The 27,354-nt window shown below is 47.7% G+C and overlaps 1 protein-coding gene and 1 pseudogene across 1 annotated transcript; one reads left to right on the top strand and one right to left on the bottom strand.

The window, feature by feature from the left end:
- The first annotated feature begins 956 nt into the window (after nucleotides 1-956).
- LOC103652148 (uncharacterized) lies at nucleotides 957-11,391 on the top strand. Its single transcript, XM_035966577.1, has 17 exons — nucleotides 957-1,690; nucleotides 1,774-1,872; nucleotides 1,979-2,140; nucleotides 2,475-2,843; nucleotides 3,180-3,548; nucleotides 3,887-4,369; nucleotides 4,448-4,479; nucleotides 4,836-5,064; nucleotides 5,717-5,926; nucleotides 6,418-7,158; nucleotides 7,291-7,520; nucleotides 8,339-8,510; nucleotides 8,957-9,248; nucleotides 9,709-9,835; nucleotides 9,961-10,088; nucleotides 10,191-10,444; nucleotides 10,541-11,391. Exons 1-16 carry the CDS (start codon nucleotides 1,328-1,330, stop codon nucleotides 10,433-10,435), a joined length of 4,251 nt encoding a protein of 1,416 aa, XP_035822470.1. The 5' UTR covers nucleotides 957-1,327; the 3' UTR covers nucleotides 10,436-10,444; nucleotides 10,541-11,391.
- Nucleotides 10,593-27,354, bottom strand: part of LOC109945082 (dual specificity protein kinase shkE-like) — a 41,791-nt pseudogene continuing 25,029 nt past the window's right edge.

The following is a 27,354-nucleotide window of genomic DNA, read 5'->3' as shown; positions in this document are numbered from 1 at the left end:
ACACTCCCATTGTTAAATCATTGGGGTGATCTCTGTTCGTTTGGGTAATTCGTGTGCCCTAGCCACTAGATATTAAACCATAAAATAATACCTGGGGATCGCGGGTGTGGTATTCACAGCCATCTCGTTCATCACCCCAATGATTGGACGTCCAACACTACATAGTTGGTGGATCCCATCACATTCAATTATAAGTAAAGGATGGGGCCGGCGACTAACACTATTCCACGAGGGTGTGCAACCAATGATGAGAAGCCACTACCGATCTTCACTGTCACTAACGTCACTTCTCCAACCGTTGCTATACTAGCACAAAACTCCAGTAATGAACGAGATGGTCGTGAACACCACACCCATGATCCCCAACACCAAGGGTATTGTTTTATGGTTTAATATCTAGTGTCTAGGGCACATGATTTAGTCGTTTTAGGTTTGTCCTAAGTCAAACTATTTTAGCTTTGATCAACAATATATATAAGATTAAGTTATTTTAAACTAAAAGAATTACATAGTATGGTAGTTTAAGTCATGATAAATTTAATAACTTTATTTTTATGTTGTAAAATCTTATGAAACATCCAGTATAACCAATCAAAATTAACAAGGTATGCGTCGGTTACTAATTTCATTGGAATTATATGTATCTAAGATCGTGTCCAACAGTTCAGTTATATGGTCATTTAAAACTTCACTATTTACATAGTGAAGTTTGAATATAGGTATAGAGATGGGTAAGCTGTTGAAGATAACCTAACTAACCAATCACGCTATCCACATCACTAGAAATACACTGTCCGTTGGATCGTTTAACCGTGGAAAATCTAGCCGTCCGATAGATGCGCAGCTTCCCAGTGCTTCTGGAATCTGGACTCAGTCGCGCGCACAAGATGAGGACCAGCAACGGAAACTCTTCTAGCCCGGCGCCACCGTTAGTTATTATAAATAAACGCTGCTCAGCCTGAGTTCACTTCCCACGCGGTTTTCGTGTTTGCTGCCGCCGCGGTTTCCATTGCTTCTCCCGTCGCTAGGGCGTTCGTGAATACGTGATCCATCGTCTCCATCTCCGTCTGGTGTGGTGTGTTGGTTTGAGAGACTCGAGGTGTGGGCGTCGCTTCGTCTGGAATCGGCTCTCCCATTTGTTAGATAGATCCTTCATATCTCCCCACGTCTGGGCGTCGCTTCGTCGGCTGCGACCTGCGAGACGCCGGCGCCGCCGGCGACGGTGGACGAAGGCGATCAAGGATTAGGCGATCCGATCCGATCCGAACCAATTCTCCATTCTTCGATTCCTTCCTTGGGTGGGCGGCTCCCCTCAGATTCCTTCCACATGGCTCGTTCCCCGCCGCCGCCACCCCCTTCCCCGGCGCAAGGGAACGGGAACGGGAGTGGGAGCGGGAGCCTCACCGCCAGAGACGCCCTCGCCTACATCAAGGCCATCAAGGACAACTTCCAGGATAAGCGGCACATGTACGAACAGTTCCTCCAGGTCATGCGTGATTTTAAGAGCAACAGGCTCGACAGCGCCGGCGTGATCGCCCGTGTCAAGACCCTCTTCCACGGCTACCCGGACCTAGTCCTCGGCATCAGCGCCTTCCTGCCCAAGGGGCATGCCATCAGGCCTCAGGACCTCAGCGAGGACAAGGAGCCCGTCGATTATCCCAGGGCCATCAACCTTGTCAACAGGATTAAGGTCTGCTGTCTCTCCCTCCCTCCCTATTGCCTCAATCATGCATCCTTCCTTCTCATTACCTTACCTATCCCTCTCTCTCTCAGATACGATTCCAGCAGGAGGAACATGTCTACAAGTCATTCCTGGGAATCCTCAGTATGTACCGCATGGATAACAAACCCATTCAAGATGTTTACGACGAGGTACCAATATCATGCTCTCTCCACACGTCCTTTTTGTGCTATGACATTGCCAATGCGTAATTCTCTTCTGCTTTGCTTTGAATGACCTTTTGTCTCCTACCTGCAGGTCACCTTGCTGTTCCACGGCCATCCAGATTTACTCGAGGAGTTCACTCATTTCTTGCCTGATACGCCCATACCTCCTCCGGAGGCAGGCACTACCTCTAAAGTTAGGAATGATGACAAGAATGCTATAACGCATTCTGCCATGAGAGCTCAGACAGTTCAGGTGAATCAACAAATTATAGAATTTTCAATTCTAGTTGATTCTTCAATTGCTATAATTTATACTCTCCTCCAACAATGTAGGCCATATCATTTTTAGGACAGTCTCCACAATTGCGATAACACTAAGTTAATCTTAAATTTCCTTTGTATGTGAATCTATTGATGACACTTTTGTACACTGAACTGGTAAATAGGTTGGCAAATTGTTGTTCAAATGTTACATACTTTGACTTATTCAAATAAAATATTTGTTACTTTTTTGAACAGAGTGATTTGTTCCTGCATTTACCTTTAAACTTCAAGATGCTATGTTCTTATCTTCTCTATATCTCCAGAGGGAGAGAGCTCTTCCATCAGCTGCTGATTCGGACTCCAGTGTTGATTGCCTTGATCTTGAGCATGATATTCAAAAAGAGTGTATTGAGAAGGACAAAGTCCATAATGCCTGCCATGATCAGCATAGAGGAGATTATAAAAGGAACAGGAAGAATGACGAATATGAAAACGAAGATTTGGATTCAGAACAATCTGGTCTCAAATCTCAAAGAAAGGTGGAGGGTACTGGTGATGATACACCAGGGATTGCTACCATGTCCTCATTCAATTGTAATGAGGGGGACAACGATCCTGAGGAAGAGTCTAAAGTTAGGAATGATGACAAGAATGCTATAATGCATTCTGCCATGAGAGCTCAGACAGTTCAGGTGAATCAACAAATTATAGAATTTTCAATTCTAGTTGCTTCTTCAATTGCTATATTTTTACTCTCCTCCAACAATGTAGGCCATATCCTTTTTAGGACAGTCTCCACAATTGCGATAACACTAAGATAATCTTAAATTTCCTTTGTATGTGAATCTATTGATGGCACTTTTTTTGTACACTGAACTGGTAAATAGGTTGGCAAATTGTTGTTCAAATGTTACATACTTTGACTTATTCAAATCAAATATTTGTTACTTTTGTGAACAGAGTGATTTGTTCCTGCATTTACCTTTAAATTTCAAGATGCTATGTTCTTATCTTCTCTATATCTCCAGAGGGAGAGAGCTCTTCCATCAGCTGCTGATTCGGACTCCAGTGTTGATCGCCTTGATCTTGAGCATGATATTCAAAAAGGGTGTATTGAGAAGGACAAAGTCCGTAATGCCTGCCATGGTCAGCATAGAAGATATTATAAAAGGAATAGGAAGAATGACAAATATGAAAACGAAGATTTGGATGCAGAACAATCTGTTCCCAAATCTCAAAGAAAGGTGGAGGGTACCGGTGATGATACACCAGGGGTTGCTACCATGTCGTCATTCAATTGTAACGAGGGGGACAGCGATCCTGAGAAAGAGTCTAAAGTTAGGAATGATGACAAGAATGCTATAATGCATTCTGCCATGAGAGCTCAGACAGTTCAGGTGAATCAACAAATTATAGAATTTTCAATTCTAGTTGCTTCTTCAATTGCTATATATTATACTCTCCTCCAACAATGTAGGCCATATCCTTTTTAGGACAGTCTCCACAATTGCGATAACACTAAGATAATCTTAAATTCCCTTTGTATGTGAATCTATTGATGGCACTTCTTTTTGTACACTGAACTGGTAAATAGGTTAGCAAATTGTTGTTCAAATGTTACATACTTTGAATTATTCAAATAAAATATTTGTTAGTTTTGCGAACAGAGTGATTTGTTCCTGCATTTACCTTTAAACTTAAAGATGCTATGTTCTTATCTTCTCTATATCTCCAGAGGGATAGAGCTCTTCCATCAGCTGCTGATTCAGACTCCAGTGTTGATCGCCTTGATCTTGAGCATGATATTCAAAAAGGGTGTATTGAGAAGGACAAAGTCCGTAATGCCTGCCACGGTCAGCATAGAAGGGATTATAAAAGAAATAGGAAGAATGACGAATATGAAAATGAAGATTTGGATGCAGAACGATCTGGTCCCAAATCTCAAAGAAAGGTGGAGGGTACTGGTGATGATTCACCGGGGATTGCTGCCATGTCCTCATTCAATTGTAACGAGGGGGACAGCGATCCTGAGAAAGAGAGATATAATGAAAGGGAAAAATTTGAAAGAGTATTGACCTTCAATTCTAAGGAAGGAGCAGCTCATGAAGCTAGTACATTCCCTAGCAAAGAGAAGTATAACTTATGCAAACCAATATCAGAGCTTGATCTGTCAAATTGTCAGTGGTGCACTCCAAGTTACCGACTTTTGCCTAAAAACGTGAGCTGATCTAACTCTTTGTATTTTATAGTAATAATGGCTTCCATGTCATCACATATTTTTGCTTGTCCTTTACAGTATCCAGTACCTTCTGCAAGCAAAAGGACTGTGTCAAGGACCTGGAATCCCCGACTTGCCGGACCACGGCTACGTAGCTCGTAGCCGTCGGCCGTCCTCTCCGGTTGGGGTTATGCCCCCCTAACCGCAGGCTTGTGAGGCTGGAGGTGGAAGAAGAGACAAATTCCTTATTGCTATAACCGTGCAGCATAGCTGGGTATATATGGCCGTCGGCCACCTACAAATGGAGCAAGTCTCCTTGATTTTCTCTAGCCTGATTGATTGCTTCTTTCCTATTCTTATCCCTCTTTCCTAATCTCAGCCCCTGCTATCTGTGGCTGATTTGCAGCACCTGATTTTAGCCCTCTTTCCTAATCTCAGCCACTTGCCATTGGTGGCTGATTTGCAGCATGCGCTGCTGCCTGCTCTGCGGCCGCGCGCTCGGTTGCTCGCCGGACATCACGCGCGCGCCTGCGCCTAGTGAATGTATTACCGTACATGACATCTCTCCCGGCCTCGAAAACCAGCTCGTCCTCGAGCTGGAACTGTGGAAAGCTGGCCGTGAAGTCTTCAAGCTCCTCCCAAGTCGCTGCCGTCGCTGGTTCACCCTGCCACTGAACCAGGACCTGTTTAACGCCGCGAGCTAGGCGGCCAGCCAAGACCCGTGCAGGTGCAGACACGGCGGCGCCGTTGAGCGTGGCTGGCAGCGCCGGCGGTTCGGATGGTGGCGATCCCACAAACTTTCTGAGAACCCCCACGTGGAAGACGTCGTGGAGTCTGGCGCCGGCCGGAAGCTGTAGGCGGACTGCCACGTCGTTGATGACTTCCTTGACGCGGTAGGGCCCGACATAGCGCGGCTTGAGCTTGCCTGCTGCCGAGCGTGGCAGTGTCGCGGACGGCCGCTGCCGTAAGCGAAGAAGGGCCCAGTCGCCCACCTGGTAGATGACTCGCCGGTGGTGTTGATCGTAGGCGCGGCGCTGGGACTCTTGAGCCTGGTGGAGACGGTAGCGGACGTCGTCGAGGAAAGCAGCGCGCTCCTCCATCTCTTGCGCCACCGCGGGAATGCGTGCATCGCCCGGCTCATAGGATCGGATGGTTGGCGGGTCGCGGCCGTACACCACCCGGAATGGCGTGTCGCGGAGTGATGACTGGAAGGCAGTGTTGTAGGTGTACTCCGCCCACGGAAGCCACCGGAGCCACTGTCGAGGGCGGTCGCCGGTGAAGCAGCGAAGGTACATGGCGATGACGCGGTTGGCTGCCTCCGACTGGCCGTCTGTCTGGGGGTGGAAGGCGGAGGACATGAAGAGCTTGGTGCCCGTGAGCTCCATCAGCTCTGTCCAGAAGGCCGAAGTGAACACGGCGTCGCGGTCCGAGACGATGGACTGCGGAACGCCGTGCAGCCGCACCACTTCGGCGAAGAACGCCTGCGCCACCGATTCTGCCGTGTACGGGTGCGCCAGCGGGATGAAATGGCAGTACTTGCTGAAGCGGTCGACGACGGTGAGGATGACCGTCTTGCCTTGGGCGCTGGGCAGCGCCTCGATGAAATCGATGCCGATGTCGGCCCACACCGCCGAGGGGATCGGCAAGGGCTGTAGAAGACCGGCCGGCCGCAAGTGATCAGACTTGTATTTTTGGCACGTGCCGCATGCCTTGACGAAATCCTGCACAACACGGCGCATGTTTGGAAAATGGAAGTCGCGCTTCAGCCGATGTAGGGTGCGTAGGACGCCTTCGTGGCCATCGTCGTGTATGGCAGCCACTATTTCCTGCAGGAGAGGGGACGATGCCGGGATGTAGAGGCGCCCATGCATGGCGACCATCCCGCCCATGATGGACCACGGCGCCGTACGTGTGCCCGCGCGAATTTCCTCGCAGATGGCGACGAGGGCCGGGTCCGTAGCTTGGGCTTGGCGTAGCCGCGTGATGAAGTCGAAGCGGGGTGCGGATATAGCCATCAGCGCGCCCTCCTCGGTGTCTTTTCGGGACAGGGCGTCGGCGACGGTGTTCGTGGCACCCGAGCGGTACTCCACCTCGAAGTCGAAGCCCAGGAGCTTTCCCACCCAATGGTGTTGAGGGATGGTGGCCAGCCGCTGGTCGAGGAGGTACTTGAGACTGAAATGGTCAGTCTTGACGGTGAAGTGCCGACCCCACAAGTATGGCCGCCAATGGCGAACGGCCTGGACCAAGCCGATAAGTTCGCGCTCATAGGCGGCGAGGGCGCGATGCCGGGGAGCGATTGGCCGGCTGAAGAACGCGACCGGGTGTCCCTCCTGGACAAGCACCCCGCCGAACCCTGTGGCGGACGCGTCGCACTCCACCACGAACGGCTTGCTGAAGTCCGGCATGGCGAGCACCGGGGCGGAGGACACGGCTGCCTTGAGTGCTGCGAACGCTGTCATAGCCGCGTCGTCCCAGACGAAGCCATCCTTCTTGAGGAGGGCCGTCAACGGGGCAGCCACGGTGCCGTAGTTGTGGACGAAGCGGCGGTAGTACCCGGCAAGGCCGAGGAAACCGCGAACTGCCCGGACCGAGCGAGGTGGCGGCCAGTCGCGGATGGCGGCCACCTTGGCCGGATCCATAGCCACCCCGGCTGCCGAGATAATGTGGCCGAGGTAGGAGACGGCCGGCGCGCCGAAAGAGCACTTCGAGCGCTTGACGAAGAGCCGGTGGCGCTGCAGCTCGTCGAGAACCGCCCGGAGATGGCGGAGGTGATCGGCCCAGGTTTTGCTGTAAATTAGAATGTCGTCAAAGAATACCAGGACGAAACGGCGGAGGAATGGTCGGAGCACGTCGTTCATCAGCGCCTGGAACGTAGCCGGAGCGTTGCAGAGTCCGAACGCCATCACGAGGAACTCGTACAGGCCATCGTGCGTGCGGAAGGCGGTCTTGTGCACATCCTCCGGCCGCATCCGCACCTGATGGTAGCCGGACCGAAGGTCGAGCTTAGTGAAGAACTTGGCGCCGTGGAGCTCGTCGAGCAGCTCCTCTACCACCGGGATCGGGAACGCGTCTTTGATGGTGAGGGCGTTCAGGGCTCTGTAGTCGACGCAGAAACGCCAGGAGCCATCGGGCTTCTTGACCAAGAGAACCGGTGACGAAAACGGGGAGTCGCTGCGGCGCACGATCCCTTGCTCGATCATCGCGGCGCACTGACGCTCCAGCTCGTCCTTGTGGGCAGCCGGGTAGCGGTACGGGCGGACAGCCACCGGCGATGCGTCGGGCTTGAGGAGGATGCGATGGTCGTGGGCGCGCTTGGGAGGCAAGCCCGAAGGAGCGGCGAAGAGCCCCCCAAACGAGTCCAGGAGAGCCTCCATCAACGCATCCCCCCCTGTCATGGTGCGCACCGCCGGCTGCGCTGCGCGTGGGGTACCCGTCCAGGAGACCGAGCGCCCTGGGCGCTGAAACGTCATGCGGCGGGTGGCGAGGTCCCACACGATCGGTCCCAGGGCCCCCAGCCAACGCGTGCCGAGGACGACGTCGTACCCGGCCAACGGCATGACGAAGAGATCGGCCGGGTATGGTTCGCCCTCGACGAGGAGCGGCGCGTTGCGGAGGACGCCGGCACAGGAGATCCGCTCGCCGTTAGCCACCATGGCCGTGAGACGTGGACGGCGCTGGATGGGGAGGCCCGACCGGTGTGCTGCCGTCGCGGAGATGAAGTTGTGTGTACTGCCCGAGTCGAGCAGCGCCACCAGGGAGGCCGGACCGAGGGTGACCGCGATCTGCATGGTGTCAGTCGGCGCCACCCCGGCCACCGCCTGCAGGGAGAAGAGCGGGGCGTTGGGCTCGGCCGCGCCCGTGTCCCCGTCGACCCCGGTGTCATCGATCTCCACCCCATCCACAAAAAAGAGACGCCTGCAAAAACGATTGTGGCCCCGAGAGTACTTCTCGTTACAATTGAAACATAAGCCTTGCCGACGACGATCCGCCATCTCCTCGGGTGACAGGCGGCGAGCGCCCTCGCCGCGCGCGTGTGCTGCACCCACCGGCGGCGCTGGCAGGGCCAAGGGAGGAGGTGGCGCCGGTAGTGTCGGAGCGGCTGGTCGTGGAGGGGGCGCCGGCAGAATACCCCGCGCTGCCGGTCTTGTCGCCGCCTGGACGCGGGCGATCTCCAGCTGTTCCACCTCCCGCGCCAGGCTCATCGCGGCGCTGAGAGTGTCGGGGTGTAGGATGCGCACCGAGTGACTGAGCGGCGGCAGCAACCCCCCCGTGTAGAGCTGGACGCGCTGCGCCTCCTCCATCGGACCGGCGTGGGGTAGGAGTTCCTGGAAACGGTTGGAGTACTCTTCGACCGAGCCGGTGCGGCGGCATTCGGTGAGCTCGAAGAAAGGCGCGGACCGGCTGGTCGGCCCGAAGCGCAGGTTGAGCTGCTCCTTGAACCGGCGCCAGGACGGGGTGCCGTCATCCTCTTGCAGCTGCATGTACCATAGTTGCGCGGTGCCTTCGAGACTGTATGAGGCCATCCACACTTGCTCCTCTGGCGAGGAACGATGTTGGCGAAAGTATGACTCACACTTGTTGATGAAGAGGAGAGGATCGGTCTTGCCATCAAACCGAGGGAAGTCCCATTTCTGGAACTTAGGCAGGCGGTCGGTGTCGCGAGGGCGTTCCTGCATGGTGCCGCCGGCGGACGACGACGCGGACTTCTCTTTGAGGCCGGAGATGTCGGCCTGCATCTCCTGCATCATCTTCACGACGTCGGCAAGGGTGTACTCCGACATGGTGCTGGGGGCAGAGGAGCGGGTGGGAGATGGTGGTGTTGTGCGGCTGGTGGGGGGTTCGGTGGACTGGGAATTGCTGGACGAAGATCGCCGGACTCGTGATACCAAGCTGTCAAGGACCTGGAATCCCCGACTTGCCGGACCACGGCTACGTAGCTCGTAGCCGTCGGCCGTCCTCTCCGGTTGGGGTTATGCCCCCCTAACCGCAGGCTTGTGAGGCTGGAGGTGGAAGAAGAGACAAATTCCTTATTGCTATAACCGTGCAGCATAGCTGGGTATATATGGCCGTCGGCCACCTACAAATGGAGCAAGTCTCCTTGATTTTCTCTAGCCTGATTGATTGCTTCTTTCCTATTCTTATCCCTCTTTCCTAATCTCAGCCCCTGCTATCTGTGGCTGATTTGCAGCACCTGATTTTAGCCCTCTTTCCTAATCTCAGCCACTTGCCATTGGTGGCTGATTTGCAGCATGCGCTGCTGCCTGCTCTGCGGCCGCGCGCTCGGTTGCTCGCCGGACATCACGCGCGCGCCTGCGCCTAGTGAATGTATTACCGTACATGACAGACTGACATTGAAGCTTCAGTGCTGAATGATTTCTGTGTATTGGTGACCTCAGGAAGTGGAGCGTTTAAGCATATGCGCAAAAATCAGTATGAAGAAATCTTGTTTATATGTGAAGATGACATGTATGGTGTTTTTGTTCTCTGTTTGACTATTGCCTAATTGTTGCTACATTGCAGCACTTAATATGTTCACAATCACCGTGTTTGTAAGGCATTTTTATCAAAACTTGTGAATTGGATGATTTCAGGTTTGAGCTGGACGTGCTGTTGGAATCTGTTAGTGTTACAATTAAGCGTGTTGGGGAGTTGGTGGAAAGTATGGAAGGCAACTCACTGAAACCTGATAGCTCTATCCACCTCAATGAACATTTGACTAGTAAGCATCTGCATATGTGCAATTCACCGTGCGTTGGTGGTTGTCTCCTGTCCTTTAGTTGAACAGCATGCATATCATTGAACTCCTTGCTTCTCTTCATAGGTTTGAATATGAGGTGCATTGAGTGGCTATATGGTGACCATGGACTTGATGTTGTGGATGTTCTTCAAAAAAATGCTGGTGTGACATTACCAGTTATTTTAACCAGGCTGAAACAAAAGCAGGAGGAGTGGTCAATGTGCCAGTCAGATTTTAATAAAGTTTGGGCTGAAGTATATTCAAAAAATTATCGCAAGTCTCTTGACTATCGCAGTTTCTATTCCAAACAACAAGACACAAGAATCTGAACACAAAAGGTATGCACATGTTCTTCATTGTGTACCATCCTTTCTTGGTAGCTACTGTCCTAGTATGTTTAAACTCATGAACCTTGCACACCTCTATTATCTCAGATTAACGAAATCAGTGAGAAGAATAGAAAGGGGATGATGTGTTACTTGCTATTGCTGCTGGGAATAGGTGGCCACTAGTAGGCAAGAAGCAGAGGACTGCTGGAAAGCGTTGGGCTCTGAAGAAGCACAGGCACCCGCCCGCCTGGGCTACCGCCGCCCTTGCTTGTGTCGAGGGCCTCCAAGAACCGCACCACCTCGTCCATGTCAGGGCGCTTCTCCGGGCTCGCGTCCCAGCACTTGTGCATGATGTTCGCCATCGGGCAGGCTTGGGCAGCAGCGAGAGGCCGCAGGTTCTGCACACACAGAATGTCACACATCAGTATGTGGACGATTACCAGCAGTGAATCCAGGAGAAGAGTAGAAAGTGGGATGATGTGTTACTTGCTATTGCTGCTGGGAATAGGTAGCCAGTAGTAGGCAAGGAGGTCTCGTCCTCTGTTCTGATTTCTCGTTTGAAGGTCTCGTCCTTGACATGGATCCGCCGGCACCCATGCTGTCACTTCAAGTTGTTAAGTCTTCATCGCAACAACTTTTACTCAAGGATTCATCACAACAGATTACACCGATGCCTCCTTCATTTGCAGTTGTTGCATCATCACATCTGCTGCCAGCCATGCCTCCTACAACAGATGCTGTTTCTTTAGCACCCCACCCAGGACAATCAAGAGACTTGTCAAAAAGATTACTCTGAAGAAGAAGATGAATGCCAAGTCAGGCTGATTTGAGCGGTGTTCCAGTTGCAGTTGCTTATTGTATCTGTTAAGCAACAGATGTTGCTATTGTACTCTTCTAATCTAACTAGGTCTGTACCCGTGCGTTGCCACGGGAGTAAAAATTTAGCGTGAAACATCGATCCACCGCTCACCCAGCCATGCTCCTCCCTTCGTCGTCGCCTCCAGTCTAGCCATGATCGGCGCTGCCATAGAACACCCTACAGCCGTTGTCGCCTCCAGTCTAGCCATGATCGGCGCTGCCATAGGGCACCCTACAGCCGCACCATCCTCCTCCCGCTCGCGGCGACCACCGTCCTCACTCCTCCGGCCCTCCACCATCTTCCTCTCCGCTGTCGTCAACGCACTCAGGCGGTAGGCTGACATCAACCTTGTCATCCAGTCCAATGTCTTTCCCACGGTCGTGACTGCTTCTTCATCCGGTACCACCGGCATGCCGAGGCGGAGCGCGCGAGCTGTAGTGACGGAGAGGAGCATACGACAGCGGCGGTGTGGGGGCGGCGTAAGGAGTTCCACGGCGTGCCCTGTTAATAGAAGGTTACTGTGGCTTGGGAAGGACCAGGGACACAGAGAAGTAGGGGTGACGGGTGCGGATGGCTAAGGTCGTCGCCATTGACGGAGAAGAGAACACCGCATCCGTAATTCCCTTTTTGGTCTGTGTCTGCTCGACTCTCTGGAAATATCTCGTGTGGAGGTGAATTTCTCGATGTATATTTATTTTCCTCTCGAAGATTCTGGCGGCTGATAGAGAACACGAAGGACACTCTCATGAGCGCTTTCTTTAGCTTCACATGACCGCTTCATATGACCGCTCTGACGTGACGTCTGATATTAAAGACGACGACATGGACATCCTGGTAACGCGGTTTTGTGTCGCGCTCTATCTTCATCTATTTTAACTACGTGAGTGCCCGTGCGTTGCAACGGGAACATATAATACCACGATAACATATGTCCACATGTTGTGCCGTTAATCAAAATTTAGCAATCTCTAGAACTTTGTGGTAGTCATACTACAACAACAAAATTAAGCCCATGAAACAAATATAGTAGACGAGCAAAATATAAGAAATATTTTGATACATCTCTGGTATTTTTAAAAACACATTATCGCACATTTAACCTCATAATTCTTTATACATCCAAACAAACAAAGGACACCAGATGCAGTTTCTGCAGTAGAGTCTCTTCTTTGCCCCACCAGCACAAGGTTCATTTCATATGAAAAACTGAAAGTGGCAACAAATAACTTTCAGGCGTGATTATAGAAAAAGTTGACGGCAACATAGATTTCAGGCATGTAAGCTTCAAATACCCATCCCGCCCAGACATCCAAGTGCTCAGCAACTTTACTTTGGCCATTCCATCAAGAAAGGTACTGTTTGCTTGATGCTTGTCATCGTTAATTCATAAGTTGTTTGACTGGAGGTGGAGGGGTAGTTAGTTATTCATTGATCATTGGGAGTAACAGGGGATGAGAACTTGGGTGGTTGATCTTGCTAGGTTAGTACCAAGTTAGACCATGCTAGACACTTCACAAAAGCGTTATGGCAATTCTTGGGCAGCTTAAATAATAGGAAATTATCAGATATTGGCTACAAATACAGTAACTATTTGCTACTTTGCTCAGGTAATCAGTGCTCATTGCTCAATTCATCTTACCTTAACATAAGTTTCAGAAAAGTTGTGTACAGGTGGTACGAAATTCATTCAGCCTTCTGCAAAATTTTAAGTTCAAACTCCATTTTCACAAGGAGTAGAAAAGGCAGACAATATGAGATGAAAGTAAATAAAAAAATATTTACTATGAATTAAGGGTTTTCCCATGCTATTTTATCTCTTTAGAAAGCTCAATTGCCCGCAATACCTGCTTTATACTCTAATTGAAAGTAAGAGCTCATGCAATTTGTGTTCAAAAAGGCTGGATACTTCTGGTCAATAAAAATGAGCCTGAAAAAGAATCAAAATTAGTTCTTGTTTTCACATTTTCCTCTATGTTTTGTATTGATGAAACATATATACAAAATGACAAATATTAATATAATATGTAAAATCCATGTGACAAAATATCGCCGTAACACTAATATTATATTAACGATATAAATATATAACATTATTATAAATATGCCTCGAGGAACTCCACAAACGAGGGGCGCTCTGCCATGAGGCCATGACCAACTCCGAATGATGACCTGCAAGCCGCGCCTCCAGACATGTGAAACACTGAGCTAGCCGTTGTGTGGCATGATCTCCTTCAGAAGCTCACCTGCTTCATTCAGATTGTTCAATTGCCCCCACCTTAGCGCATCGCCCGTTGCTGCTCCTCTTGTTTTTCTTCTCTGCACCATTGTTGGTCATGGCAATACGCCTGTTACCCCTTGTCCCTAAAAGGTTTGGCTGACAACCCCATAGTACAAAGCAGAACACATGCAAGATTTATTTAAAAAAACAAAGGGAGGAGAAACAAGGATAGAAACGTCAGAAATATTATGACCATAATATGAACAAAAGTGAAATAATGGGCACACCAACTCATACCTTCATCTTTCCATCATCTGAAAAAGCCATCCTCTTTTGAATGAAGAAGAATGATGGAAGCTTTTTCCCAAAATCCAACTGTGAACACATAATTTAATAGAATGAAAACATGCTAAAATCATCATGGCTATAATAGTAGCACCAAAGGTAAGAAACATAGACATGGAATTCTGATACGGAATATTAAAAAGGGAGCAATTGTATAGAATCTCGACTTTTTTCAAGCAACTTAGAAAAATATATAAGCAGACTGCTAGATTAATTGTTCTTATTTTTGTTTAGAAAAGCAAAGGCAATAGATTTAGTCATCGAGAAAATAGAGACCATGCAGTCAATACTCATCCATCCATAATTAGTAATTTATACAGAATGAAGAGCAACCAAGGAAGAAAAATAAGACTATTCAACAACATGCAACAAGTGGACTGCGATGCTTGATTATAGGGAACCTAGTTTGCTCAATCGATCGGCTAGGAAGAATACTACCGAGTGCTACTGCTTCTGATGAGACCGAAACCTGAGTGGTCTGCTATCTTTTTTTGGTGACAATGGAGTTCAAAGTAGCACCCAATAATTGTGTCAGTTGGATGAAAATGTAGTTCAAACTTCAAATCCTGACAGCAACCAATTCATAGCAGAGAACGACCAATCAAACTGACAACATTATTATGTTGAACTGGATGTATGAACCTGTTGGTATGTTGCTGTTTTAAATCTGTGTACAAGTAAATCTGTGCAAGCTACCTGTTGGTAAGTTGATATTTTGCTGTCAAAACTAAAAAAACAGCAATCTGTGAATCTATGTTAAAATGATGTTGCCTATTACTGAACACATGTTGCTGTCAAAATTGAAAAATGGTCAGTTCATGCAAAACAGTTAGTTGGCTGGTTTTGCACTGAAGAATTGTTGACAGCAACCTATTTGTATGGCTGACAACAAGTTGTTCACCAAACAAATAGTTAGTCAGTGACAACAACATTTGTCCTTACAACATTGTTCACCAAACAAGCAGTTCACTAAACAACATTGTTGAGAAATCAACGGGGAACAACTTCGATCATGGTCGGCGTCGAAGAAAGGGAATCAATAATTTTTAAGAGGAGCTGGTCGGTTGCTGTTCAGCACTTGGTAAGCCAAAAAAATAAGAGAATGAGACTCGGGAACGAATACATCTATAAACGATACTCTAGGTTTGTAGACAAGGATGTAATGAATAAAGGTGGAACTACTCACTGCATGTGAAACTGCAAAAGTCCGATGCGAAGAGAGGAGGGCATCAGTGATTGAAGAAGACGTGTTACCCTTACTTCTGCGTCAACTACGCCACCATGGTTGCCTTCGCGCTGGTGGCCTTGCTTCTGGCACACCCGTTCTCGCTCCTCATCCTCCTGGGCCTCCTCTCCATTGTTATGGAGAAACAATTAAAATTTTTAATAGTGCAAAAACATTGCATATTATACAGTAAAGGCAAATTGTATCACCATCAGATGCCCATAGCCCACATTACAACAAGAAACTGATGGGGCATTTTTAGGGCTAGATAACCAAATTATAGCGGCCATCAATACTATTTGTAGGGACATAATACCATGTTATCCTAACCTCTGAGTCCCATATGCGAATGGTAGCATCCACCCTAGCAGTGACGATGGTCCTGTTTAGTGGCCCCCAAACAGCCATGTTGATCCTTCCATTGATGCTGGTGATGGCGAATCCAGACTCCTCCATCTCTGCATACACACAGGATCAGATCTCAAGGTCAAGGGTGACATTGGAACAAAACAACAGAGGAGGCAAAAACGAAAACTTGCTGAGAAGGAAATGAGCCCGAACACAACTATGGCGACATCTTCGCATAGGGTTGCCTAGGATGAGTTGGACGCTGGTGCCAACGACGTGCCATGGTTCATCAGGGCATTTTGTCTTAAGATTGAGCATTTCATTGCCAACACTTAAGTTGAGAATTCAAAGAACAAGGGAAAACCAGCACCATATGCATCCACAGGTTCAGTGCTAAGGGGCCAAAGTTTGGCGTAGAGCTACAACTACCTGCATACAACAAAATTCTATTGCCACAACATGAAAATATGCTCCAGCATACTAACAAATTTCTACACCACTGGGAGGTGGTGGCAAACTAACGCGGACAACAGCCACAATGGGTAGGCAGCAGGAAGGATAGTGCAGATTCCCTATTTGAAGTACTGTGTAATATATACATGATTCCATCTTTATTGTTTAGATTGTTTCTGTCTATGTCAACTTAGATTTCTGAAGAGTGAGGATTATCTTCCACATAACGATGTGCGCAGTGTAGAGCCAAAGCAGACAATGTAATTTAAAAATAGAAGTCCTATGTATCTCAAGTTCTTAACTCTATCTCCCTGCTTAGCCAAAGCCTCTCTCCCAGGGGTGCCCAGTGCCCTCCATCATTTAATGCAGCTGCCATCCAAACTCCACCCAGCTCCTAAGAAAATTATCCATTTGAAGCCTATCTATATTGCCTATTACAACCACAATAATTAATTAGATGGATAGATAATGGTATAGCTATTCTGCATAACAGGGATTCTTGGATTCAGGCATTTGTTATACTCAAACTTTCAGATTTGCACAGTATTGCATATGGCATGTGCATAAAAAGGCGTAATTTGAAATAGATAACCCAACTGCTGTCAAAAATGGTGATGCAGCTTCTGTGTCCCACCTTTTTTGCTGCCTAAAACATGCAACATGCAATTGAAGAATCATAAATGGAATTTTCAGCAGGATAGAAACCCTGCATCCTCGATAGGCACACTATTCTATTATAAAAGGATAAAAAAGGTAGGATCATATGGACATATGGTACCTTGTTGAAGTTAAATATGATGTCAAGCTCGCATACATTCTTGAAGCATCTGTCCAATGTTTCAACAAACACTGTGTACGAGACAAAGTTAGTATAGAGGAATCAATCTCCTAGAACCAGAGCTGATAAGTCCTTTTAGACAAAAGGAAGACAAAATAAGTCTTCAGTTATAGTGAAGTCCAAAGTGAAAATTTTTAGTAGCTATAAGAATTGATGGACAGAGAAGAAAGTTGAGAACGTGCTAGTGTAGTTACATCAAAATTCGTAGGTACTTCATAACAGAAAAAATAATGCATCAAATACAGAATAAAAATGTTAAATACAAGGGTGATTGAATACTGAAATAAGCACAATAAATAGCTAATATTTATGTAGTAAGACAGGCCGAACAGGTGAATGGCATGAATATAATGCGTTCTCTTAGAAAAGTGAGAAAGCTTTCCTCTTTCATCAATAAGCCATTGGGTTACCTTGTACGAGGTCGAGCATGGCAAGCTCATTCTCAGAGCTATCAAAGACAAAAACAAAGTATAGTGTGGCCAAATGCTTGTAGACCATTTTTGTTCCCTGCAAAGCGCAAAAAAAGAAAATCATATCTTTGGAACCTTCATCAACTCTGTTGATAATATGAGCAAATTAACCTAGATAGATCAGCTTAACCATTGGGCAGTTAGCAAAGGAGACAAATGGCATCTGACCAATTAACTTTTTCCATTCATTAATTGGTAGCATTTGCACACCAGCTGTCTCATATGTATGCATTAAAACCAAAGTTACCCATATGCAATTTCAGCCCAAGCAAATTTCTAGCTCAAGCATTAAAATCCAAGTTCTCCATATGCAATTTCAGACCATGCAAAATTCTAGTTCAAGATGGAAGTAGTATGCTGAAATTTAAAAAAGAACCATAATTTTGCAAATGAGATCACAATCCAACCAATGACGTCTAAAATTTTAAAAAGAATCATACTTTTGCAAAGGAGATCGCAATCCAACCAATGACGTTTGGAATTGCTGCACTCATCAACGACTGCAAAACAGATACCAAGCTAGTTACTGTTAGTGGAAAAATAGTACAATTTCAACGCAGAACATCTCTTCAATTGATGAAAACACCTTTAGCTAAAGTAAACTGTAAATACAGTACTTTGATACAATATCAGTCATGTTAGCTACAATGTTCTTTTGTATCATCTAATTTAGGTGCAAACGATAAACATTATTGAAGCCGTTCGCTCAGAGCTTGCGGCGGCTGCTGCTGTAGCAGATGGACTTTTTTCTCTTAGTGAAACACTATGGAGTCTGCAGCAACCTTTTCTTGCTGCCGAACAACTTCATTGTGATTTCAGACTTCAGGCTATCGATTATGAATTTTGCTTTTCCATTTCTGATGCATCATACAATTGTGTAATGCAGGCCCTGATGGCTTGTTTGAGACGAAGGACCACCACTGAGCCCTGATTAGCACACCTTCAGGAGCTGGTGCATGCTTAAAAGAGTTATATGGTTGTTTCGGTGATTTTGCTTTTCCCTTGAGACCTATTTGCTGCAACAAGAAATAAGAATGACCAAACTCTTGTATTGATAGTGAGGTTTTGACTGTGTTAGCTGTTATCGGATTGTCTATTTTTCTTTGCCGTCCACGCCATATATGGTCACCTGTAAGTTGGTCTTGCCTGGTGTCAGGAAACAGCATCACAATTATCAAAAGCTATTATTGTATTCTGATGGCTTAAGATTGCACCCAGTGCTCGTGATAATTTCTCGTATCAACTATCATTCTATCAAGGCAGAACGTAATGGTTTCTTTTGTTTAATTTCCAATAAACATGTAGGCTGGACAAGGTAATATTTTATTTTTCTTGAAATCTGTCCAGCTCCCAAATAATCATCATTCTACTCGAAATTCACCAACCACTACACATTGACCCGCCTCTGTATCCTCAAGCATCTAGGCAAAGAAAACTTCAGATTGAGATAGGGGAAGGAGGGGGCAGAGTAGAGCGCTCACTTTGGTCCTGCTTGGGCTTCATCAAGGGGTCGAGCTCGCCGAGCTTCTTGGCAAGCTTCATGAAGGAGTTGCCCTCCAAGATGTGCTCCATGATGGCAGCAGCCTCGATATGTCCCGGGTGGTGCTTGAGCTTGTGGGTCAGGTGGTCGATGTACTCCGGCTTGCCGTTCATGACCTCGCAGAACACAGCGGACAGGACCTCAGCGAGGATGGCAAGGATGTTAGCCTCGAAGAGCACAGTGGAGGCGAGACCGGAGCCCACGGCCGTGCTGTTCACCATCGCAAGACCCTCCTTGGGCACGGGAACTCGCGGCTTGGTTTGCGGGGTTTGCAGGGCATCGGGCGCAGACTTTGTGCGGTGGGTTTGCGGGCGCGGCGGTTTGCGGTGCGGCAGGGTTTGCGGCGGCCGGAGTCGGGCGGGGTTTGCAGCGGCCGGGGTCGAGCGGGCGGTTTGCGGCGCAGCGGGGTTTGCGGCGGTCGGGGTCGGGCTGCCGTGGAGCAGGCGCGTGGTTTGCGGCGGCCGGAGTCGGGCGGGGTTTGCAGCGGCCGGGGTCGAGCGGGCGGTTTGCGGCGCAGCGGGGTTTGCGGCGGCCGGGGTCGGGCTGCCATGGAGCAGGCGCGTGGTTTTCGGGGGCGGGGGCGGTCTACACATGACCCTTAATAGTTAGTAGAGATTATGTCTGATACGCCGTAACGTCATATGTTGTACTGATTATGATGCAGAAACTATGGCTGTTAAGTGGTCTTATTTATTGCAGTGTCATCTTTGAATTTGCTGTTTGTCTCAGCCGAGAAAAGAGAGGCACACGAAGTCATTATCTACCCAGTAGCCGAGAAAAAAGTGCACGCAAACGGTTATCTCAGTTCTATACACCAGCCACAAAATTTCTAGGCGATGACAAAACTCAGGAAGACACAAGCTTCTGTTCAGACCATGCAAAAATCACCCCACATCCCCGTAGTCGCAATAGGAGCACCGCAAACGATGGAACTGGAGAAGAAGCCGAAGGAGCCGACTAGCTTGAAATCTAGGTGTGAGTGTTGCGACTAAAGTAGAAACCAATGTGTACTCCATGTAGATGATAGCCCTTAGATGTAGTGTGAGTGTTGCGACTAAAGTAGAAACCAATGTGTACTCCATGTAGATGATAGCCCTTAGACGGTGACATAGCTGAAGTCGAGGTGGTGTGTTGTGCTGCTAGGGGCGGACTACACCCCGGGCCATCTGGTCCGTGGCCTGGGGCTTGATATATGTAACTCTATATAAGTCTCTATTTATATGGTATAAAATAGTTAAGATAAAATGAAGAGAAAGAAATTTAGTAGATTTGGCCTGGGTCATAGAAAAATTCTGGATCAGTCCCTGCTGTGGCTTGGAGACACGCAACAATAACCTCGTTCTTGGTCGTTGTCCGGTGCCTCAATGGCATGTTCTAGGCATATTACTAAAGCTAGTCTAGGCACAATGACCAGTTCAGCACGTCTAGCAACAGCGACAGCTCTATCTGCGGCAATCGAAGCCTTCTCCATGACATGCGGGCAAAAGGGAAAGGCGTCGGTGGCGGCATGAGCAGAGCTCCGCTAGAGACCTAGCTAAGCCGAGGAGACCGAAAAGCGAGCGAGCGCAGAGGAACTGAGGAAGAGAAATGGTGTACTCGAGGCCGATTCGTTTTGCACAACGGGGTCAAATGAATCCATCCACCCTGCACCTGCCCACGAGAATCAATAGTTAAAAGACAGGCTTCAGGAGCTAAAACACGCGAGGATAACAAAACACCAATGTTGCAGTTGTTTTAATGAGAAATTTCAAGATTTCACACCCAATTCGCACATTTCAAGATTTCAAGATTTGACACCCTGGCCCACATGTTAATGACTCATAGTGGCCCCACATGTCATTGTGATATGGGTGTCAAATCTTGAAAGTCTTACGAATTATGTGTTAAATATAAAAATCTCTCTTGTTTTAATACTAGAATCGCAGTGGCAAGGATTAGGGTACCATTTTTACGAAGCTAGGTAATGGGGATACACGGGATCCAATAAACTCCATGCACACAAAGCATTGTTGATCTGTTCTTCCCAATACATGTTCAGTATGTAAATGTAAATGATTACCACGAAAAGATCTCTAGCCAAGTTAGTTAGGTGGTCTGAATAGCATTCTTTAGGTCCTGGTTCGACTCTTCGTGGGAGCGAATTTTAGGCTGTAATTAAAAAATCCTCTTGTCTATCCCACGCCAAAGCACAGGTCTAAGGCTCAGCCCCGGTCGCAGTTGTTCACACATAGACTTCGATGCCGCTGTATATGGGTGGGCAGGGGTTTTCTCGACCTGTGTGAGAAGGTATTGTTCTTAATACAATACTCGGAGGCTGTCTTACCATGCAGGTCGAGTTTTTTTTAAATGATTACGAGCAGTGAGTCCAGATTCTGAAAGCAAACCTGATAAACAACGGCGGATGAGACGTCTGCAAAACTGAGGTCTGGATATGGCATGTCACAGCAGCAGATTTCCCACAAGCATATGCCAAATCTATAGACACCACAATTTATATTGAACCGCTTGCCTTCAATAACCTGCAGTCACCAACAGGAAAGGACCAAACCGTTGCTCAAAACAATAGTAATCGTTTTTTAACAAATCTAGAACAGTATCCTAGTATACCTTTGGGGCTGTTAGGGACCAAATTGAGCCGACCGGATGGTCCGGCCCTGTGGCCGGACGATCCGTGGTCCGGACGGTCCGCGCACGCAGAACGGGTTAGGGTTCCGAGTTTTTTGCTGTGTTTGTTGACGGAATTCACGGAATTAGCTCGGGGAGTTTGTTTGTAATGGGTCCAGCCCCCTCCTCTATAAAAGTAGAGGCATACAACCGATTTGTAATTTATCAATCGAATCAATAACATTTTTATCTCGTATTTATTTCCTGTACAATTAGGAGTAGTTCTAGTCTAGTTCTAGTTTAGCCTCTCAATCCCCAAATTCTCCGCTTCTCTTCGACTCTACGTCGATTAGAGGAGTCTAGGTGGGTCTGCCCGAGCCTAGACAACTCCTAGGATCTCTCCTCCCCGACGGGGTCCCTCTCGGGAGCGAGATCCAGGCGCCGCCGGCGACCTTTCGCCGCCCCCGCACATGCGCGGACCGTCCGGCCGACAGGCAGGAAACCCTAGCCCTGCGCCAGGTCGCGGACCGTCCGGCCCCTGGTCACAGACCGTCCGCCCCTGTGCAGAGAGCACCGCCACAGTTTGTGTTGAGTGATTGACGCCCGAAAAAGGTGTCAACATATTTTGGCGACTCCCCTGGGGAAAACATATATAGATCCATCAAATCGGCTCTTAATGGCCGGTTCAAGGGACAGCTCCGAAGTCTCCCCAGCAACATTATAGAGCCGACTTGGGAAACCTTGTCGGCTGACGAACAGCTCCAGTTCGAGGAGCACAAGGAGCAGCTGATTCAAGAGGCAGAGGTGAAGTTTCTGGCCAACTTCAAGGTGGACAGAAACAATAAATTCGTCCGGCAACGGGCGACGGATCCGGCTTCGCTCCGACCCACACCAGATATCCCCAATGTAAGTAACACAAACGAGCTATAATCTCTTAAGAATTATGTAGATGAACAGCGAGAAAAAATGCAAAATATCATAGGGGGTATGCAAAATGATTATAGGAGACTAGTACGTGCATTTGATAAATCTACTATTGCAAATTTTCCTTCGCACGAGGTTGGATTAGGGGGAAACACGTGTAATACATCGGCTATAGGTTGTCACGGCCAGTCACAGCCCCTTTATGGGATGCCGATGGACACATACCCTGAGCAACTACAAATCGGCAGTAAATCAGCCGATCTGCACATGTCAGGACCGTCCGCACGTGAGCGCGGACCGTCCAGGCCAGCAACGGACGGACCCATTTTTAATGAGTTACCCAGACATGCGCCTAAGCCACAACGTACTGCGCAGAATCTAAACTACCCAATCGGACCGTCCGCATACAGCGACAGACGGTTCGCATATAATCACGGACGATCCGGGCACATATCCGGATAGTCTGCGCATACCGTCGGACGGTCCGCGTATACAACCGGACGGTCCGACGCAGAGTTTTTTGAGGAGGAGTGTTACCTAAATCCTCACCCGTCCCAGCAACACTTTCCATCATACTATGCAATGCATCAGCCCATTAATACAGAATCCCAAGCCCAGGAAAGCTTTCTGGCCCGCCTAGAAGGCCGGAAAGGAACGATCAATCCTATGAGCCATATAGGGCAAATAGCAATTAACCACATAGCTCAAACCAATGGGAGAGAAGACAACATGCTAATATCCAGCCAACTCCACCTATGTTTGACCAGAGAGCCGGTGGTCTCGCACCGGCTGCCATCGATATAGTGAGGGAAGAAATAGCCGGGGTGTTCCGAGATAAGCTCGGAGTAAGCATGGTCCCTGGGGGGGCAATCATATCGGAAACCTTATGACAGCCGATTTGATCACCACCCATACCCACAGGGAACCAGGATACCCAAATTTGCAAAATTTTTGGGTGATCAAGGAAAAAGCACGCGTGAACACATAGGCCAGTTTCTAGCACAATTAGGAGAATTGGCCGACACATAAGCATTCCGCGTGCGTTTATTTTCATTGTCTTTAACAGGAACCGTGTTCGCATGGTACGCCACTTTACCTTCTAATTCTATTTTGTCATGGGGTGAGTTAGAATAAAAATTCCACGATCATTTCTTTTCCGGTGATTATGAATTAGATTTGGTAGACCTAGTGGCCCTGCGACAAGGGAAGGACGAATCGGTTAATGAATACATCTGGAGGTTCCGGGATACAAGAAACCTACACTTCCAAATACAATTAGCGGAAAAATAGCTAGCATGATTAACCTTCAATGGACTACGATATTATTTAAAAGAAAGATTAGAAGTTATCCAGTTCTTTACGCTAGCACAATTACATCAAAGAGCTTTAGCTTGTGAGAGCCGAAGCAAAGAAACTACTAAAATAATTCGTCACAATGTGCATATAGTAGAGTGCAACCAAAGCAGCTCAGATGACGAATCAACAGAGGTATACACGACTGAAATGGTTTGGCCAAAACAGACCAAATCTTCGGCTTGTTCCTCCTTACAACCGGTTCAGAAGAAACGGCAAGAGGAAGTTAAGTTTACATTTAATGTTGGCAAATGTGATAAAATATTTGATGAATTACTCAAAAATGGCAACATTAAAAAAATCATACTGTTCCATCCGCCAACGAACTAAAACGTCGTGCATACTGCAAGTGGCATAACTCATTTTCTCATGCCACTAATGATTGTAATGTATTTCGTCGACAGATTCAATCGGCCATTAATGAAGGACGATTGAAATTTCAGGAAATGCAGGTAGACAGGAGCCCTTCCGATGAACATGATCGACTTCGAGGGCAAGAGGGTCCTGATTCGGCCAAGCACAGCCGATAAAGGCAAAGACAAAGAAATAATCATCAACGTAAGAGAGGCCGATGGGAATCATAAGATTTCTTGCAGGAAAGTGGTGGCAGAGAAGACTCCTGATGGAGGGGAGACTCTTAAGGTGACCATCACAACCTCCGGCACTGTGGGGCAACCGCTTACCAAGGGGCAGGGGCAGGAGCAGGAGCCCGTGCTGCGCATCTTGGATGGGGCGACCCACAGACGCAGATGGTCCGGGACCACGCCGGACGGTCCGAAGAATTCCAGCGAACGGTCCAGTTATACTCAAGACCCGCAACGACCGCGTACCTTCAAACCACGACGACCAGAGATAGGTACGTGGAAAACTAATATGTTTAAAGCAGCTGGTCGGCTGGTCAAATCCGGCCTGACTTTCGATCAATTATTGTCCAAATATGTGAAAAAGAAGGCCGACCCCAGTGACCGCCCAGCAAAGCGACCTCGCTCGCCCATTCGTGAGCAACATCAGGTAAGACCGATTGGACCACCTCACCAATCGGAAGAAATGGAAGGTCATACTGTCCAATTGAGACCTAACATACCTACATGGACACCTCCACCCCCATATCCACCTATGCCATATCCATACACAAACATACCTCCACCATATGTCCCAAATCAAATGTGGGGCATGCCACCATATCTATTTGGGATGCCACAGTACCCCGCTTGGGGGGAACCCCAAACATCTGTATTCAATAGGTTGGCACCTCCAGTACAAGACCGATTGAGCGCCGCTCAATCTGGTCACCAGCCACAGGCCCAACAAGATTGTCGGACTACTCGGCCTCAAAGGCTGACCAATCCGGCAGGAGGGCATATACCTGCAGTGACCGAAAGAACAACAAAAAGGACATCATCAAAATAGGTACTGCAGATGTCATCATACAGGAAAATAATGAAGGGCCGATGATTTTTGGTGAATCGGCCAACACAACCAAAAAAGAGGATACGGCTGCCATCCAACCAGCCGATCCAAAATACTCCATGCCTCGATGGTGCCCGTCAGGATTGACACGATCCCAAAAACGAAAATTACAGCGCCTAAGAGCGAAGGAGAGCCAGGAGAAGGAGACAAAAAAGATATTCAATGACACACATCCATAGTACCCGCCACCGCAAAAGAAATGGAGACCAAAGGCCGTTGAGGAAAAGCAAACGACCACAAAAATAGAAAATAAAACAACACTTGTGCAGCACCGTGCGAGTATGGCAGACAGCCCGACTAAAAGGACCGGACTATCTACACAAGGCGCGGACTGTCCGACCCCTGAGTCCGGACCGTCCGCACCACACCAGGACGCCTCCGACGATGTGCCGACATTAATGGAGGAGGACGATCTACTGGGAGAAGACCTGGTCGACTATGAAGCTTCTCCATAGCGCCCAGGTATAGATGTAAATGTTATTACATTTTCCGCCGATTGTACTATTATCGGCGACGATGAACCTGTTGTTGCCTAGTTTGATTTTGGTCCTAAAGAAGCCAACTTCACTAAACCAAAGGAATCGGTAAATCATTTGAAGCCTCTCTTCGTGCGCGGTCACATTGATGGGATACCGATTGCTAAAATGTTGGTAGATGGAGGGGCGGCTGTAAATCTAATGCCTTATTCATTGTACAGAAAATTAGGTAAACAAGATGACAAACTTGTCAAGATCACATGACCCTCAGCGGTGTTGGAACTGATAGTTCGATCAAAGCTAGGGGAGTCACGTCCGTTGAATTAACCATCAGGACTAAGACCCTTGCTGCTGCATTCTTCGTCGCTAACGTAGAAGAAAATTATAGTCTAATCCTAGGCAGGGATTGGATTCATGCTAACCAATGTGTACCTTCTACATTACATCAAATGTTACTACAATGGGTAGGCGACGATGTAGAACAAGTACATGCTGATGTATCGACCTGTATCGCTATGGTCGATGCCCCTATACTTTGGACTTATGAGACTGCTACGTGTCTCACAAGAGTAGATTTTTCTGATTATCAGTTCATAAGTATAGCTAAGAAGGGTTTCATTCCTGTAATGCTAGAGCCGATAGAGAATCGGCTAAATCCTAAATAAAGTTTAAATGATGAGTACACATAGAATACATGAGTCCCTGGTCATGGATAGTTTGGCTTCTAAGGCTAGATGGTCCGGTCTTTCACAAAACAGTTCGGTCTTTAAGACCGAACATCTACCACAGCGTAAGGACAGTATCATGGATGATCCGGCCCCCGAGACCGGAGAGTCCGCCATCACACAAAGATCATCTGGTTCCTCTGTGGGGGACATGATAGAGGAATTTAGAGATCTCGATAAATTAGGATAGGGGTTTACATCGGCCGATCATTTAGAGGAGATCGACATAGGAGATGGTAAAACTCCAAGGCCAACTTTTGTGAACAAAACCCTAGAGACCGATCCTAGAAATGAAATGATCGGTCTATTGAAGGAATATTCAGATTGCTTTGCTTGGAATTACACTGAGATGTCGGGATTAAGCCGAGAGATCGTAGAGCATCGGCTGCCCATTAAGTCTTGTTTCAGACCTTTCAAGCAGAAAGCTAGAACAATTCGTCCAGACCTTCTCCCACGAATCAAGGACAAAATCCACCGGCTGCTAGAAGCTATTTTTATTAGACCTTATAGATACGCAGAGTGGGTCTCCAATATTGTGCTGATGGAGAAGAAGGAGTCAGGTAAGCTTAGATTATGCATTGATTTTCGCTATTTAAATAGAGCAACTCCTAAATATAAATATCCCATGCCCAGAGCCGACACATTAATCAATAATGCATCAGTGAATAGAATTATTAGCTTTCTTGATGGCAATGCCGAATATAATTAGATTTTCATGGCCGAAGAAGATGCGTCTAAAACAGCCTTTATATGTCCAGGCTTCATTGGTTTATTTGAATGGGTTGTCATGACATTTGGTCTGAAAAATGCTGGTGCTACTTATCAGAGGGCTATGAATTTGTTTTTTCATGAGCTGTTGGGAAACACTGTGGAAGTCTACATTGATGATATTGTAGTCAAATCGGCTGAGTTTAGTTCTCATGTAGCTGATTTGCGCAAAGCCTTTGATAAAATGCGTCGGTATGGTTTGAAAATGAACCCACGTAAATGTGCTTTTGGAGTGTTGGCTGGTAAGTTTTTAGGATTCATCATACATGAACATGGTATAGAGATAGACCCTGGCCGAATCAA

The sequence above is a fragment of the Zea mays genome, chromosome 3 (assembly GCF_902167145.1).
Source record: "Zea mays cultivar B73 chromosome 3, Zm-B73-REFERENCE-NAM-5.0, whole genome shotgun sequence".
Classification (NCBI taxonomy): domain Eukaryota; kingdom Viridiplantae; phylum Streptophyta; class Magnoliopsida; order Poales; family Poaceae; genus Zea; species Zea mays.
The sequence above is the reverse complement of the archived record's forward strand: the minus strand, read 5'-3'. Positions and strand labels throughout refer to the sequence as shown.